At 32.0% G+C, this 15951-nt stretch overlaps 1 protein-coding gene and 1 long non-coding RNA gene across 6 annotated transcripts in view; both read right to left on the reverse strand.

Moving 5' to 3' along the window:
- Positions 1-9108, reverse strand: part of LOC110825950 (uncharacterized) — a 46813-nt gene extending 37705 nt beyond the window's left edge. The window contains exons 1-8 of one of the 3 annotated variants that reach the window (XM_088223479.1): positions 8837-9108; positions 6266-6545; positions 6036-6117; positions 5822-5899; positions 5645-5704; positions 5427-5531; positions 4200-4310; positions 3836-3877 (exon numbers count right to left, since the gene is read on the reverse strand). In XM_088223479.1, the coding sequence (XP_088079605.1) occupies positions 3836-3877; positions 4200-4310; positions 5427-5531; positions 5645-5704; positions 5822-5899; positions 6036-6117; positions 6266-6342 (555 nt within the window). In that variant the 5' untranslated portion in view covers positions 6343-6545; positions 8837-9108. Of the gene's footprint in view, positions 1-3835; positions 3878-4199; positions 4311-5426; positions 5532-5644; positions 5705-5821; positions 5900-6035; positions 6118-6265; positions 6546-6714; positions 6993-8836 lie in introns of those variants that run through there. The other 2 variants (XM_088223477.1, XM_088223478.1) reach the window with 2 other exon arrangements.
- A 1453-nt stretch (positions 9109-10561) lies between these two features.
- On the reverse strand, positions 10562-14826 carry LOC148253532 (uncharacterized). 3 transcript variants are annotated; one of them, XR_015821652.1, is made up of 5 exons: positions 14552-14801; positions 13382-13481; positions 11274-11344; positions 11088-11207; positions 10562-11007 (listed from the first exon to the last, which is right to left on the reverse strand). It is a non-coding gene; the product is annotated as an uncharacterized LOC148253532 (long non-coding RNA). The 3 variants fall into 3 exon arrangements; XR_015821651.1 differs by having other exon boundaries at positions 10562-11207; positions 14552-14796; XR_015821650.1 differs by lacking the exons at positions 10562-11007; positions 11088-11207; positions 11274-11344 and having other exon boundaries at positions 13228-13481; positions 14552-14826.
- Positions 14827-15951: the final 1125 nt, after the last annotated feature.

A 15951-nucleotide genomic window follows, 5' to 3' on the forward strand; every position in this document is an offset into this window, starting at 1 on the left:
AGTGCGATCATTCGGTTTTGTATAAACATCAACAGCTGGTATTATACTTCTTATTATTCATGTTAATGATATTATAATTATAATAGATGATCATGTAGGAATATCCTCTCTCAAGTAATTCTTGCTTACCAAATTTCATATAAAAGATTTAATACAGCTAAAATATTTCTTGGGGTTGAAGTAATAAGAAGTAAGGAAGAGATTTTGTTATCTCATAAGAAGTATGTACTTGATCTACTTGTAGAAAAAGAAAAACTGGGAGCTAAGTCATGCAATATACCAATAGCATCAAATATACATTTTATAAACAATGATGGTGATCCCCTTGATGATTCAGAAAAATACAGGTGATTAGTGAGAAAATTAAACTAGTTCATTGTGACTCGTTCAAATATTGCATATCATGTCAGTGTTGCGAATCAATTTATATCTGCACTTATAATCAAACACTGTAAGGTTCTGAAACAGATTTTGTACTACTAAAAAAGTGCTCCAGGACTTGATATAGTATTTAGAAATCATGAGCATACTCACATTGAATGTTTTACAGATATCGATTGGGTTGGATCTAACATTGATAAGAGGTTTACTACAAGCTATTGTGTTTTTGTTGATGGGAATCTCGTATCATGAAAAAAGAAAAAACAAATAGTTGTATCTCGCTCAAGCGTAGAGACTGAATATAGAGTTATGGCTCAGTACACATGTGAAGTCTTATAGATACATCATCCTTTAGATGAAGTGCGTTTGAATCTCACATCTCCTACAAAACTCTGGTGCAATAGTCAGGCTGTCATTCATATTACTTCAAATCCGGTGTATCATGAGAGAACCAAACATATTGAGATTAATTGTCATTTCATCCAAGAGAAAATTCAGAAAAACTATATCTACCAGTTTATGTAAAGAAATGAGAACAACTTAATATATATTCACAAAACCTCTGAATGGAACATGAACTGAGTATCTTCGAAACAAACTGAGCATGATTAATATCTATACTCCAGTTTGAGGGAGAGTATTAGAATATTATAAAATAATATTTGCACATAATAGTATGATTACCTTTCTAAATATATTAGCGTAATTAGGAAGAAAATTTATAAGATAATTTTGATTGGTTACCATATATGAATTCATCTGTATGTATATATACCCCTACCTATTTGAATAAAATACAAGAAATATTCGATATTTTTTCTAACTATTTATAATAGAAAAAGAAGATTTTATTAAGAGTAGATAAGAAAAATACAGCAAAGGAGAATGAGACATCCTCCTAAAAGAAATAAGAGAAATAAGATCAAAACAAAACCCAACAAGAAAAACAAAAGAAGAAAAGGAAAGAAAAAAGAGACAGAAAGAGGGGTTAGTTGTCAAGACTAATGAATAATGATTTCCCAGTTGCATTGAAGACCAGAGATGCTAATATCCTGGTAGCATCCATGCCTTTTAGTCCATAGGGACACAAGGAAGAGCACCCTATCCGACAGCTCGAAATAAGAAGTGCTTCTATTATTAAAAACTTAAGTTGGGAGCAAGCCAAATGCACCATAAACCAGCAAATAGAGCACCTTGCCACGAAGGCTTGGCAACCTTCCTCAGACCATTTTCATTCAAATACATGGAGAAAAAACTTTCCACTGCGCAAGCAACACCCAAACAGCTCCAAACAACTTGAACAAATCTGTCCATAACTTCCAAGCCAACATTGCAGTGGATAAATAAGTAGTCATGTGTTTCTCCACCATTAAAGCGCATAGCACATATATCAGGAGATAGAGACTGATATGGAGGACGAATTTAGAGCAAAATCATTAGTGTCCAGCTTTTGGTGAATAGCTGTCCGTACAAAGAGCTTCACCTTAGATGGAGTCGGAGCCTTCCAAAAACCCTTGGGATTTAAATCTAGCGTGTCTTCTTAATAGTGTCATTGTGAGAGGCAAGAGGAGAGGGATTTATAAGGTACTCAGAAAGGGATTTGCAAGTAAAGAGTCCTGATGATTCCATGTTCCATAGTCTAAGGTCAAGTTTTGTGGATGGTGTAATAGGGACAAAGAGATCCCAAAAGCTAACATGTCCAGAGTCTCCCTATCAGAAATATTGCAGGAAAAGTGGAAATTCCAGTACGTCCCATCCTTAGTATGAATTAGAAATTCCAGTATGTCCCATCCTTAGTATGAACTAAAAATTGAGAAAAAGGAGCTTGATGTTTGAATAAGATGCTGTATAATCTGGGAAATTGCACAGCTGATGGTTGATTACCCAATTATATATCCTCCCAGAAACTCAAAGTGGAGCCATCTCCATTTGAAAAGTGAAGATGTGGCAGAAAAGAAGGATGGGCCAGTGAGATGGCTTTCCAGGTACTGCAATGGGAAACATACCTTATAGCGTAGGCATTCACACACCCCTTTCACTCCCGTGGATGTCTTTGATTACCCTATGCCACAAAGAGTCTGGTTCCCTAGGGAATCACCATAGCCATTTAGTTAATAATGACAAACTTTATAATTTAAGATTCCCAATCCATAGCCTCCCAATTTCTTCAATTTACAACACTCTTCCCAATTAACTAAGCGATCTTTAAAGTCATCTCCTTCCCCTGACCAATGAAATCTCCTCATGTTCCCTTAATACTCTCTGTTACCCTAGCCAAAATCCTAAAGAGAGACAGAGTATAGTGAGATATTGAAAAGGCAAGTCTCTCTCAGAGTAACTTTATGCCCCAAAGTGAACAGACCCCCTTTCTAACTCTCAAGGCACTTAGCTTTGATTCTACCCTTTCTCCAAAAAGATGTGGTCCTCGAATTCCCCCCAGGGAACACCAAGGTAAATAACAGGTCACTGTAGCTTACAGCATCCAATCTCTCTCACTAGCTCCTCAACTATTGCATCATCCATGTTTATCCCAATAAGCTCACTCTTACTCAGATTTATCTTTAAGCCCAAAATAATCTCAAAAAACTAAGAGTTAGGACCCGAGGCAGGGACAAATCATCTTGACTCAAGAAGAGGATGGAGTCATCAACAAATTGCAGATGTGAGATTTCTACTCCATCCTTTCCAGACTTTCAAACCATTCACACATCTTCGTCTTTCTGCTGATAAAGTCATACCATTCAGTACATCCACAACAATGGTGAATAGAAAAGGGGAAAGCGGGTCGTTTTGCCTCAAACCTCAGATGTCTTAACCTACTCCTGAGGTTCCCATTCACAATTACTGAGAAACAGGTAGAGGACAAACAACCTTATACCACCTCCTCCATCTTGACCCTAGCCCCTTTTCCTCCATAACCCTATCCAAGAATCTCAAACTCACACGATCATATGCCTTCTCAAGATTGAGTTTAAGCACCAAACTTTTTCTTTTTGATTTCCTAGTATATTCCACTACCTCATGGCTACTAAAAGTGCATCTAAAATTTGTCTGCCACCCATAAAGCACTTTGATTACAGGTTATGGTAACATGAAGTGGCTCACTAAGCATGCCGGAAAGTACCTTTGCAATGATGTAGTTCCCTTTAGCCCTAAAACATCTACTAAAAGAGCCTCTTTACCTCTTTTAGCACTATTTTACTGATTTGAATATTTATAGAATCTCCAAGGACAAGAAAAATCTAAATGAGCTCGCTTTTGAGGTGAGGCAAAAAAGCAGCAAAACAATAAAATAAACAGTCTTGCATAACCAAAACACAGCATAGAATGGAGTGGAATTAACAAAACCATATTGTTATATGTAAATACAAAAATGCAGTTGTCCTAAATATATCACAAATGATGAGAATGAGCACAATGAGCATAAAATAAAGCTACAAGGTAGAAAGCTTACATGAGAAGCTCTAATCTTCCATTCCAATTGATCATGCAGGTACTGCAAATATTAGTGAAAAGTTAAAGTTGCTAATCAACTAGATTTAAAGAGAACAAAATACTCTTACAAGAGAAGTTTTTCCCTGGCCATACTCATGATTGCTATAACTCACTTATTATAGATAATTCTTCAATGTAGATGCTTAACACCTAGTAAACCTCCATATGCACTTACAAAAACTAAAGAGAAAAGAAAAAGAAAGAAAAACAATCTCATGGGATATGAAATAGAAGGCCAGAAAATGAATAAGCAGTAGACTCCATTCTATACCCAACATTTCTCATTCTAAGCGTAAAAATGATGAAGGCCAGGGACCTAATACCTTCACATTGTTGGATATAGCAGATGCATTTACAACGCGTGGCAAAAATCCATATTCAGCCAGTAGGCCAAGCATGGATGACATGAAGACATATCTCTCATCCTCTGCCACCTGGAGAGAAGATAAGGTTCTTACTAAATGTATTAATCAGTGCTCTTAATTAGTAATACATAAGTAGCAAGTAAGATACTAAACATAGAGTCAAACAAAAACTAAAAATAATATAGTACTTCAAGAAATCACTAGCAACTTGGACCCAGGATTGTGATGATGAATCCAATTAATTTTAGATTTATCCAACATTAATGTTTTTGACAGAAATAGTTATCATGAGATATTTAAGATAAGAGGTCAAATGGGATAAAACTGGTAAAGCCCAACCTTAAAAGATGATATACATAAAGCAGCTAACAGGTTGTATGAGTAGCAAAAACCTTCCCTTTGGAAGGGACAGCATCATATTAACTTGCCAACAAGGACGGATGAAATAGAAATAAAACTAGATACAGTTATTAAGCATGTGAAAAGGAAAAGAGAATACATTGTCGCTATTCGTTGTAGGAGATGATCGAGTTCTCATTTTCTGTCAAATATATATAAAAACATGCTAATAGCTGAAAATGAAAATAAATTTTGGAAAAAGATAGCAAAATTATTTGGAAAAAAAACAAAAAATTGTTTTCAAACTCATAACATATTTGCTCTTTATTTTCCAAATTTATTTCATTTTTCAACCTTATAAATTTTTTATATGAACATGAAGTTAGAATATGCAATCTTAAAATAATTTTCTGTAACTAAGCTTATATTTTTTCAATTGAAATCCTATACTAATTCAGTTACTTGTCTTCCTTCACTTGATCTCTTGAAGAATTATGTTAGAATCATCTCATTGAACAGATTCGCTTAGTTTCGAGCCTTTGGGTTGTTTCACAAGAGGATAGGAATATTGCATTATAGAAAAATTCTCCATGTCTGACAGGACTAACATGGCCCAGTTGGGGGTAAATTCCATAGATTATCATTCCCCACCATGGTTCTACTACAATTTTAATAGCATAGCATTTGCCACAGAAATATAATATTATTTAAACAATTTTAATAGCATAGCATTTACCACAAAAATATAATATTATTTAAACCATTTTAATAGCATAGCATTTACCACAAAAATATAATATTATTTACGAGAACAAAAATGAATTGGAAAATGAAAATATAGACTACCTTCAAATCGTGAACCAATTTTAAATTCTCCTCAATATCACCTTTTCTACGAGCTAATTCATTTAATGCACATGAGACAGCTTCGTTTTGCTTCTCATGAATTGCCTACACCCAAAGTACTGTTATATTAGACCCTAGGTAATGCAAGATGAACTCTATGTTATCTGACTTGATAGATAGAACAACACACATATATACAGACTAAGGTGGAAACAAACCATTTGCAAGTCAGATATTGTTCTCTCTAATGCATACTTTTCATTCAGCAACTGCATGTCCTGATACCATAAAGTATGATATATTCTTGAGCATGTTAGAAACATAAATGTAATAGTAATAATAATTACACTTGTAGAAAAAAGGTGGAAAAAAAAGTTTTCAGAGCAATAGAGAACCTTTAAACAGGCACCAGAAACTTGGTTACGGAGAATTTTTATCTCCTCTTCCAATGCTCTAGCTCTTGAATAAAGTTCCTGCTTGAGAGATTATTTCACATAAGAAAAGAACTTTTCTTTGAAACAAGAGGAGATTGTTACACACAATATTCGTGTGAGAGAATCATCTCAAGCTTCCACTTTTGAATTATTGTTTGAAAATAAGAGCTGTTACCATAGCCTCTTGATCTTGAACATTATTAAAATTTCCATCTCCGTTTACTTTCCTTGGGGCAACATGCGTTCCAAAGTCATGCCTAGAGAACAAAAAAGTAATAGCCACTTCAAATATTTGATATAGAATTGAATACCCCAAATTGACAGGCTAGCACATCCTTGTAGATTAAATTCAAATCATAAATTGCAGAAAGCACTTCTTTCCATTTAGCCAAGTTCATGTCATACCTGTTTTTCAAATCAAAGCTATGAGTCTGAACCCCATTGCTTTCAAACCCAGGCATCAAGTTGTTTTGAGAAGACATCAAATTGACAGCTGTAGTCCTCCTCAAGACACCCTCTTATCCAGTAGCACCTAATGTCTCCATTCTCAATTTGGAAATCTTAATTCATGCCTCATTTTTATTCCCATTCCCCACAATCATTGTCCAATTCAAACCAAAACTTTTGCATGATATGATTCTTACTTCCAAGTGTTCATGGAAACTAACAAGAAGTGAATGTAGACCTGAGTTGATGCCAGGAAATAATACTTCCTTGAGTAAATCAAAATCAAAGAAATGCACTCAAGATATAATATAACATGTTAGAACATAATAAAAACTAATATGTTTTTCCCTAAACTCAAACTTTTATGATTATTTCCTCAAAAGAAAGCTTAATTATTAAGCATTCACCTTTCTTATTTCTCATGAATCAGGCCAAGAAATTTTTGGTTCAAGCCTTAAACAGTTGAAATAATCCACCAAATTCATTTCTCATGGTATCAGGCCGAGAAATTTTGTTTTCAAACCTTGACAGCAACCCTCTCCTTATTACTCACCCTTCCTTTACCTATCATTTGAACTTTGAGATAGGCTTTTTTTTTTTTGAGTAAATCTTTGAGGCAGGCTTGACTTGCACTATCTTACTTCTCCCTATCGACTCTTCGCTCTTTCATCAGAATCTCACTTGTCTAAAGACATGTATTTCGACATAATATAAAATAGAATAAATTATAATTTGATATCATGTGGTTTTTATTTTTCAAAATTCAACGAATATCGCTTATTTTTAATAGTTTCAGTATTTATGATTTAACTGTTAGTTAATTAATATAATATTGTTAGATTGAAAACATGAACAGTTGAATTTTAAAAAATTTAACACATCAATGACTCAATTTAAACTTCTTATAATTATAATATAGAAAAATAAACCAAATAATAAAACTTAAAATGCAAAAAAAAAAAAATTGAAGTAAATAAAATCCATACTGGAAATCTTGTTGAAACTTGTATGTATTAAAACTAATAAAAATTTTAATTTAAAAAATGGATGCTTCAATATGAGTCTTCCACTAATCAAATCTTTTAAATTCAGAATGTTCATGTACTTACACCAGTGGTGCTATATTGCGTGACTAATGAACAAGGTACAAGGAAACCAATATAAATAAACTCAATCTAAAAAACTCCAAACCACAGAATATCAAAGTTCACTTTACTCTATAAAATAACAATCCTATAAGTTTAATTTTTTTGAATAATTAGTCACTCAACTCAATTATTTGCCATAATTATTTGACAGAAGATAATTCCCATAACCTGTTTTAGAGGTTTTCTCAGAACAATATATGTCCCATCATTAAATTGGAGGATGCAAAACTTAAATGGAATTTTTAAGCCTCATTGATGACATCTCACAAGTATTAGGAAGAGATTGATTGCTAAGGACCTCATGAAAAACTTGCCAACAATGGGCTGCCTAGTCAATTTTGGGATCAACATCCCTTGTAATAGTTTGTAGGAAGCAAACTTATTATTTGGCTCAATTCCACTAATCACACAAGTATGCCTAATCTAAACAAAAATAATTTTAATGGTTAGGACTGTGGACACTCTTGATTCAAGAGCAATTGGCCGGAACCAAAGTACCAAATAACAAACAGGGACATAATACCCATAATAAATTATCATACAAAACGGTATTAATCTAAGCTTTAAGAATCCAACCACAGTTTATATCCAGCATCTTTTCATAAGGTGCACAACTCAGTCAGCATTGTTACTGAATTTTGAGCCTAGCCACAAAATCTTAAATTTTGGCAGACTACCATAATACAAGGTATCCTCTACCTAATCACAAAGCAAGATAAATGGAGAAGTTAATCAACCACCAATAGAAGGGTCAAGTTTCAGGCTCATCACTATACAAGCACTTCAATGACACCCAAAGAAGCAAAAGCAAATATTCATAAAAATTAATTTCGCTTGCATTCGAATAAGCTAAAGATTTTAAACATATGACAAACAAACAGTTCTACTAGAGAACAAAAGAGTAACGTGTGATGTACCATAGACAATGAATACAGAGATAATCAAAAGCACTAAACAAGAAGGAAAAATTCAAATTGTACCATAAAGTAAACCGCAAGAAACACACACTAACTCTCTATGCATTCACACATATCGCTAAACATAAAACATTGACAGATATTGGATCACATATAAGTTAATCATGTAAAGAGCCACTCAATTGCAGGCACGTAGAAAGAGGACAAAGTCTCTTCTTGATTACCAACAAAAACGAAAACCGAAAGGAAATTCATCGCCGAGAAACTAAAATTATTAAGTTACTCATTGAGTTACAAGAATCTAACAGCAAAACACACTCCAGCCGAAGCTCCGAGTGAAGAGCAGAGAGCAATAAATTACTTAAAAGCTTCAGTTCAGTTGGCTTCCATTTTTCCTCTAATTGAAAAAGAAATGGAACAGGAGCAAAATAACAATCCCGATACATAAAAAGAAAAATTGTTACCAGAGATTAATTTGCAGAGGAGCAGAAGACTCGAAGAACGGGATCAACCGAGCTAATGAAATAACCAGAGACCAAACTGAGAAGCTAATTCTTCATGAATGTTCTACACGCAAGAGAGAAAGATAAAGGAATATGAAACGAAATTGAGTTCGTCAATGGAGTCAAACATTTAGTCGTCGTCGTCGTCGTCGAATTTTTCTCCTTTCTTGGTAAAGTAACAAAAGCATTAAAAAGTCAGCGGGTGTGAAAAGCGTGGCGGGGCAGCCAAAACACGAGAAACACACTCCGCAAAAATGCAATTTCTTCTAAATAAAATATGGAAATTTTGTTTTTATAAATTTTATTAGCTGTCTAAAATTTTTTTATTAATTTATTAAAATATAGTATGAACCAAAGTTAATTGGTAATCAAAGCGTATTTATAAGGTAATAGATTTAAGTAGGGCTATGTATTTTGTATATACATAGTTAAAAAGGTATGATATTATTAATTATATTATTCTTTGTATATATTACTAATTATTAAAATATATTAATTTCACAAAATATATAGTAGTCTAATAATAAGTTAATATCTTACTATGTTTTAAAAATTAATATCTTAAAAAAGAGTGTTAATAATTTTAAAATCATGGGTTAGGTGACAATATAATAGGTTGGATAAATATCTTAAGAATTTTTTCATATTTTTTAAAAAATATTATAAATTAATAATATTTAAAATTGATGTTCTTAAATACGATTAAAAGAATGATTTTATTGGAAAAAAATATGGTACTCATACTTATTTATAAATTTCATATGAATTTATAAGTTATACGAATTATAAATTTTTAAATAACATAAATCGATATAGTATTTATATAAATAAACTAATGAAGTATTTGAATAATAAAATAATATTAATTTATTTACATATTTAACATAAAATATATATAGTTCATATATAAGGACTTAAAACTTTAAAAAAAATTATAAATTTAATGCAAAAACGATTAATAAAGTTAGAGTTTACATTTTTTACACAATAATTTTGAATGTCTAATAAAATTATGAAAATATCTCTTCTAAAAAACAAACAAAAATTAAAGAAATGAAATGAAATGCGAATAACTAAACATTTTAAGACAATCTTCACTAGTACTTGAATGGAGTTTGAATAGTGAACTACTTACAATCTTCTTACTGATCCAAATCTGGATATTAATTCTCTTGATCTAAAAATAATTAATGAAATGGTGAGCTATACTACGTCAGTAAGAATATCACACTAATAACAGATACGGAATACTGAACATTGGTAAAAATCATAAAACCACTAATAAAATACTTAATTTAAGTAAATTAATTTAATATAAAAAAAACCGTTTATTTCGTACTTACCGTAATGAGTTTTCCAAAAATAACCTATGAAAATCCATATTCATATCACTTTTCACTTTTACATATAAGAGAATAAGAAACAATAACTTTTTTTTCTTACTTGCTTACTGGTACCCCTGGAGGTCCATAAGGGTATTCCCCCTCCTCGTGAACCCAATATCCAATTTTAACAATTAACCGGTCATCCCCACACCTCGTCCAGTATGAGGGTAAACCATATACTCCAAACATTTCCGGTAAGGGACTTCTCAGCCTTATATAACTGAGGTAACAATTACGGTAGGGTTCTTTATGTACCAGGTCCGTCCGCCCTTTTCTTGGGTACCTAGTAAATCTTTCACATAAAGATTCTCATAGCAAACAACTAACAAACTCATACTAATATCTCATATCACATTCATATATCAATTAAACTGCATTAATACTGACAGTATATAAACGAAATAACCAAATAAGTTGATAAGACTATTGAAATATAAATTAAGAATAAGTGTCAAACGAAAATCAAGCTAGTAGAATAGTACAAAAAAAATAAACAAGAATTAAGACCATTGTGAGCTAACTGATTCCGACTCCACTAGTAACTTGTAATTATTTTTATAATTTTCTAATTTTTCATAAAAATACAAAATTATACAACATTAAACCTCAATTTACCGTAACGAAAAATAGAGTGAGAGATCCTTACCTGAATTGATGTTTCAAAATATCGAGCTATTTATTACGCCTCTTAACGGGTACCGAATTCCCTAATTTTTTTTTGTATAATTCAAAACACTCATCACGTACCTAAAAATATCATAAAAATATAAAATCGGTGTCCAAAACTTATTTTGACAAATTTTACAGTTCCAGTATGATGATGTCACCGTGCTCTGGTGCAGGCTCTACTACCTACGGCGGCCGTTCGTCTTGACCTGCCCGATTTTGGTCAATTTTGGCTGATTTTGACTGATTTTTGTCGGTTTTGACCAATTTTGGCCGTATTCCTACAGAAAAACACGTTAGAGGCATCGTTTGGACGAAAAATCACAAAAAAGAAAAATCGAACCTACCGGCGGGGGACCTCCGAGTACGGCGGCTCCGCCGGTCCTCCTTCGCAGCTGAGGTTCTTTCTTCAGCTATACTGCACATAAAAGATGGTGAACACAATGATCAAAAAATTATATGAAACAGAAATTGGAAAGATACTCATTAAAGGAGTTTTGGTTTTAATTGTCGCAGCTCTGTCGGATTTTGTCCACAGTTTATAGCTCACCTGCCATCCATCTTACTCTGATTTGGCCACAGGAGTACTCGGAATCAAATTCTGAGTGAAAATGGGGAATTTTTACTTTTTTGGCAGTTGGGAGTACCTCCGGTGCAACGACGATTAACGGTTAGCAGTCGGGCTCCTTCTCTGGCATCTGATTCTTCATCTTCTGTGGGGGCTAGCAGTTAAGGGTTTAGTTTCCTGTATGATGCGAAGTATTTATAATCATTCCGTATTGATTTGAACCGTCCATTGGATCAATCTCGTCCATCCAATCGTGCCTACGGAGAAAACGAAACTAAACCGTTCATCGCGATTAATCTAAATCATATGATTGCACCTAAAGAAAAAACAGATCTGAGTCATCCACGCGCACGAAATCGATAATGGGTCATCTGATTGCGGGGCACGCATATCACCAGCATGGCTTCCCACGTGGCACCGACATCAACGCGCCTTTCCATGCAACGCGCTCTAGTTCGTCGAGATTACTGACTGGGCAGTTCTACGTGGTTGAACTTTTTCTATTTGCACTTTGACTCCTTATTTCTAATTTTTCTTTTTAAAACACTTTTATAATCTAAATTTTCACTTTTTTTTTTCAAAATTATTTTTAATCTCGTCCCTAATTTATTTTTTTTTTCAAAATTTTACTTAAATAAAAATAAAATAAATTAATCAAATATTTTAAATCAATAATTAAAAAATAAAAAAATTTATTTCAAATCATTTTTCCGGTTCGGGTATTACATCACAAGTTTTCAATTAGTTTAAAATGATAAAAAATAATTATTTAACATTTTATTTATAGAACTCTCCAAATATAATTGCTTGAAATTCATTTTTCTATATTTTATATTAATTAAAACATAAATATAAAATATTTTGTTTCTGTCATTATTTTTATTTTATACTAGTGATTAGTTACGGATAACAAATATTTTTTTGAGGAAAGATAGGTTATCAATATTGCTTAAATAGTATTAGTACTATTATATAATAAAATCACTTAAATAGTGAAATAAAAGTATAATTGTCATTATTTTATTTTATTTTATTAAACAAAAATTATGTCGAAAATATTATACAAAAATAATTGTAATCGTTTTGATTCAATAATATTTAAGTATAATAATTCTAAATGGGATGTCATAAGATTAGAAAAACTTATACATATTATTTTATTTAAAAATAATGTTGAACTCCATTATATCAGTGAGATAGTTATTATGATATATTCACATACTAAATTAATTTTCTCATAAATTTCTTAAATCTTATAAATATTATGTGTCAATTCTTTTTAGTGAAACTTTATACTTGGTACATTATTGTATTTTATATATGAAATACTATATTTTTATTGAAATTATTTAGTATCGCTTGAATGGGAAAAAAAAATATAGATAATATGTGATGATCAATTACATATGATTTGGAAAAGAATATATATTTCAAATTTTACAAGTTAATGTACAAATCTTTAGTCAAAGTATACCTAGTGAATGATAATTAATTTTTAATAGTTATATTGAATTATTTGACAAATATCGTAATATTTATAATTATTCGATACAAAAAATATTTTTGTTATTTTAAAATATGGTAAGATAAACAAATAGTGGAAAGATTATTTGTATTTGTTGATCACGTAAATTCGTATAACATACAAATCATAATAGGTTACTATTATCAACAAAGTCAACACATAAGTTGTAACACCCCTAGGTGTTTAGTAGCTCAAAATTTCACCTGTATTCCATCCATTCATATTCATGATCTCATTCAAATCAAATTAAGTAATATACATGCAAGTCATCCTATTATTTTTATTTTATAACTAATAGTTTTAGTGACAACTATTCTAACAAGAAAAAAGAATATGTGTCTAGTATAGGGAAGTAAACTTACATGAACATCTAGCATAAATGCCATTGTATAGTTAACTTGATTTCTTCTACTTATTGCTCCACCGTCTGAGATTCTAGCTCCGAATCCTGCTTTATTGTATCTACAAATGACATACAGTGAGCATACTCTAACCTAATAAAACAAATTCAAAAATTCAAACAAAGCATGAAAATATATTTGAATCTCTAACTCGACACTACCCCTACACTCACAACTTGCTACTACCCTCATTTCCCCTTATGACCATTTAGTAACACTTATATGATAAGGCCATCATACCACATTCAGACCAACCCCACACTACATTCACTCACCCTACACCTCCACACTATAACAGTGCCACTATCAGATTACCTATAGAACATATCCCTTATGTTTTTTGTACCCCCATGCCGACCTGCAATGGCCACACATTCATAGGATATCACTTTAACCATCACACATCATACAATGACAGTATACACCAGTCTCAATCCTGTCAATACACTCCAATCAACTGAAATTACCATATATATATATACATACAAATATATACTGACTTTAGTTCGGTCGCTCACGCACACACAACCAGACATACATGCACACACCGCCTCGTTTAGGCAATCACCAAACCAGAATTTATAGAACTCAATCCACATTCACACACACTAGCCCAATCGGCCACACACAAACAACATCATCATACACATATACATACAGTCCAGGTTTTCCCGAAATCACACATTCAGTGCACACTCACACACGCTGGCCACCAGTAGCCTACACACACACACTTATTTTTTATAACACTGGCATTGGCTCGTCAAATTTCTCTTTATCGTTGCCAACATCAGCGCATCTCCAGTTCACAGCACCAACATCGGCGCCTCAACATCTCGAAACGACAGCTCACATCACCGTTCCAGTTTCCTGTAGACTCTCTCTCTCACCTACAATCCCTACTTTACACTCCTTCTAACTCATCTTCTCCTTCACTAAACCTAAACCTAAACATACCCCCTTTAGCACTCTTGCCCACAATTTGTGTCCTCATTCCACTCTCCACTAAGCAACTCTATTCATCATGTTCCACCTCTATATGCCCTCAAATCATGAATCAACCACCAACTTGACCAGATAGAGACTCACACTATATCACCTTACCAAATTCGAAATTGAGAATTTGTTTACCTCTGGCTTCCATCGTTCCCTAGACTTGTAAAACACCTTCACTCGTAGCTCTCTTCGACTCCCTCTCTTGAATCTCCTTCCAAACTTCCTTAATCTCCCTTCTCCTTAGTAATCCGACCTAGCCCAATCTCTCCTCTCCTGTTTCATTTTCTTTCTTTTTCATATTTTCTCTTTTATTCTCAACCCACCCCTATTTATATTTACCTTATCATCTAACCTCAGCCCTTCATTCTACTCCTCACCTAACCCTCACCATTCACCTAACCCTCAGTACATTACATAAGTAATCATGCATATTAAAAAGAAGGCTTTTAATTTTATTATTAGATTAGTTCTAGTATGACCAATTCTCAATAAAAATGATATTGTAGTTCATATATCTTACACAAGATAATTTTAAAATTTTATAATTACTATAATAATTGGGATGATGTAAATGGCAGAATGATTATGTAAAATTTAAATTTATTATTTTAGAATTTTGATTTTTTTTACTTCTTTTTATATTAATTAAAAATGAGAGTTGTCACTTTATCATTTTTGAAACGGGATGAGACATCATTTTCTTTTTTCAATTCCCTCGTCTTTTATATCATAAATTTTATAATAAAATAATATAAAATAGTTAAGTGTTAAACACACATTTTATGGCATATACTTAATATTTTAATTGTGACTCACATGTAAATTTATTTCTTTTAACTTTGTATAAGTGTGTCTATGTAACGTCTATTTCAAAATAAAATCTAATAATTAAATTTGTAAATTAGATTAGAGAAATAAGATTTAAAATACACTAAAAGAAAATAGTAAATATAAACAAAAGCATAGATAACTCAACTAAAATTTAGTTAGTAGCATCTGTCGCATATGTTGAAAATATCTATGGCCATAAAATATTTTTTTTCAATTTGAAGATCTCTTATATGAATGATACATATTCCAGTTGACCAAATATTATTATAATTATTTTGTTTCGAAGTAAATATATCCACGGAGCGGTTTATCCTATTCAGATATTCAAGATAAAAAAAATATTGAATTTTTTTTACGTAGGTCATAATCGAATAAAGAATGCTTAAATGCAATCAGACGCTTATTATTGAATTCACTTGACCCGATAATACTAAATTTGTTTTGAAAATATCAAGTACTAAAATTACTGAATTAGTAGATTATCAATTCATAAAATAAATTATGTGGTACTTTATATATTGCATTATGGGGGAAAACATTTTACTAGAGATCAGAAGAACAAAACATCATTATACACAAATAACAATATCTTTTATAAATATTGTTTCACGAAAAATAATATTTACTATTAACTTAAAATATAAAACAATTCCAATTATTTATTGTGCAGAATCTTTGTAGAAGTACATTTTGAAACCATTTTT

The sequence above is a fragment of the Carica papaya genome, chromosome 6 (assembly GCF_054855325.1).
Source record: "Carica papaya isolate Zhongbai chromosome 6, ASM5485532v1, whole genome shotgun sequence".
Lineage (NCBI taxonomy): Eukaryota > Viridiplantae > Streptophyta > Magnoliopsida > Brassicales > Caricaceae > Carica > Carica papaya.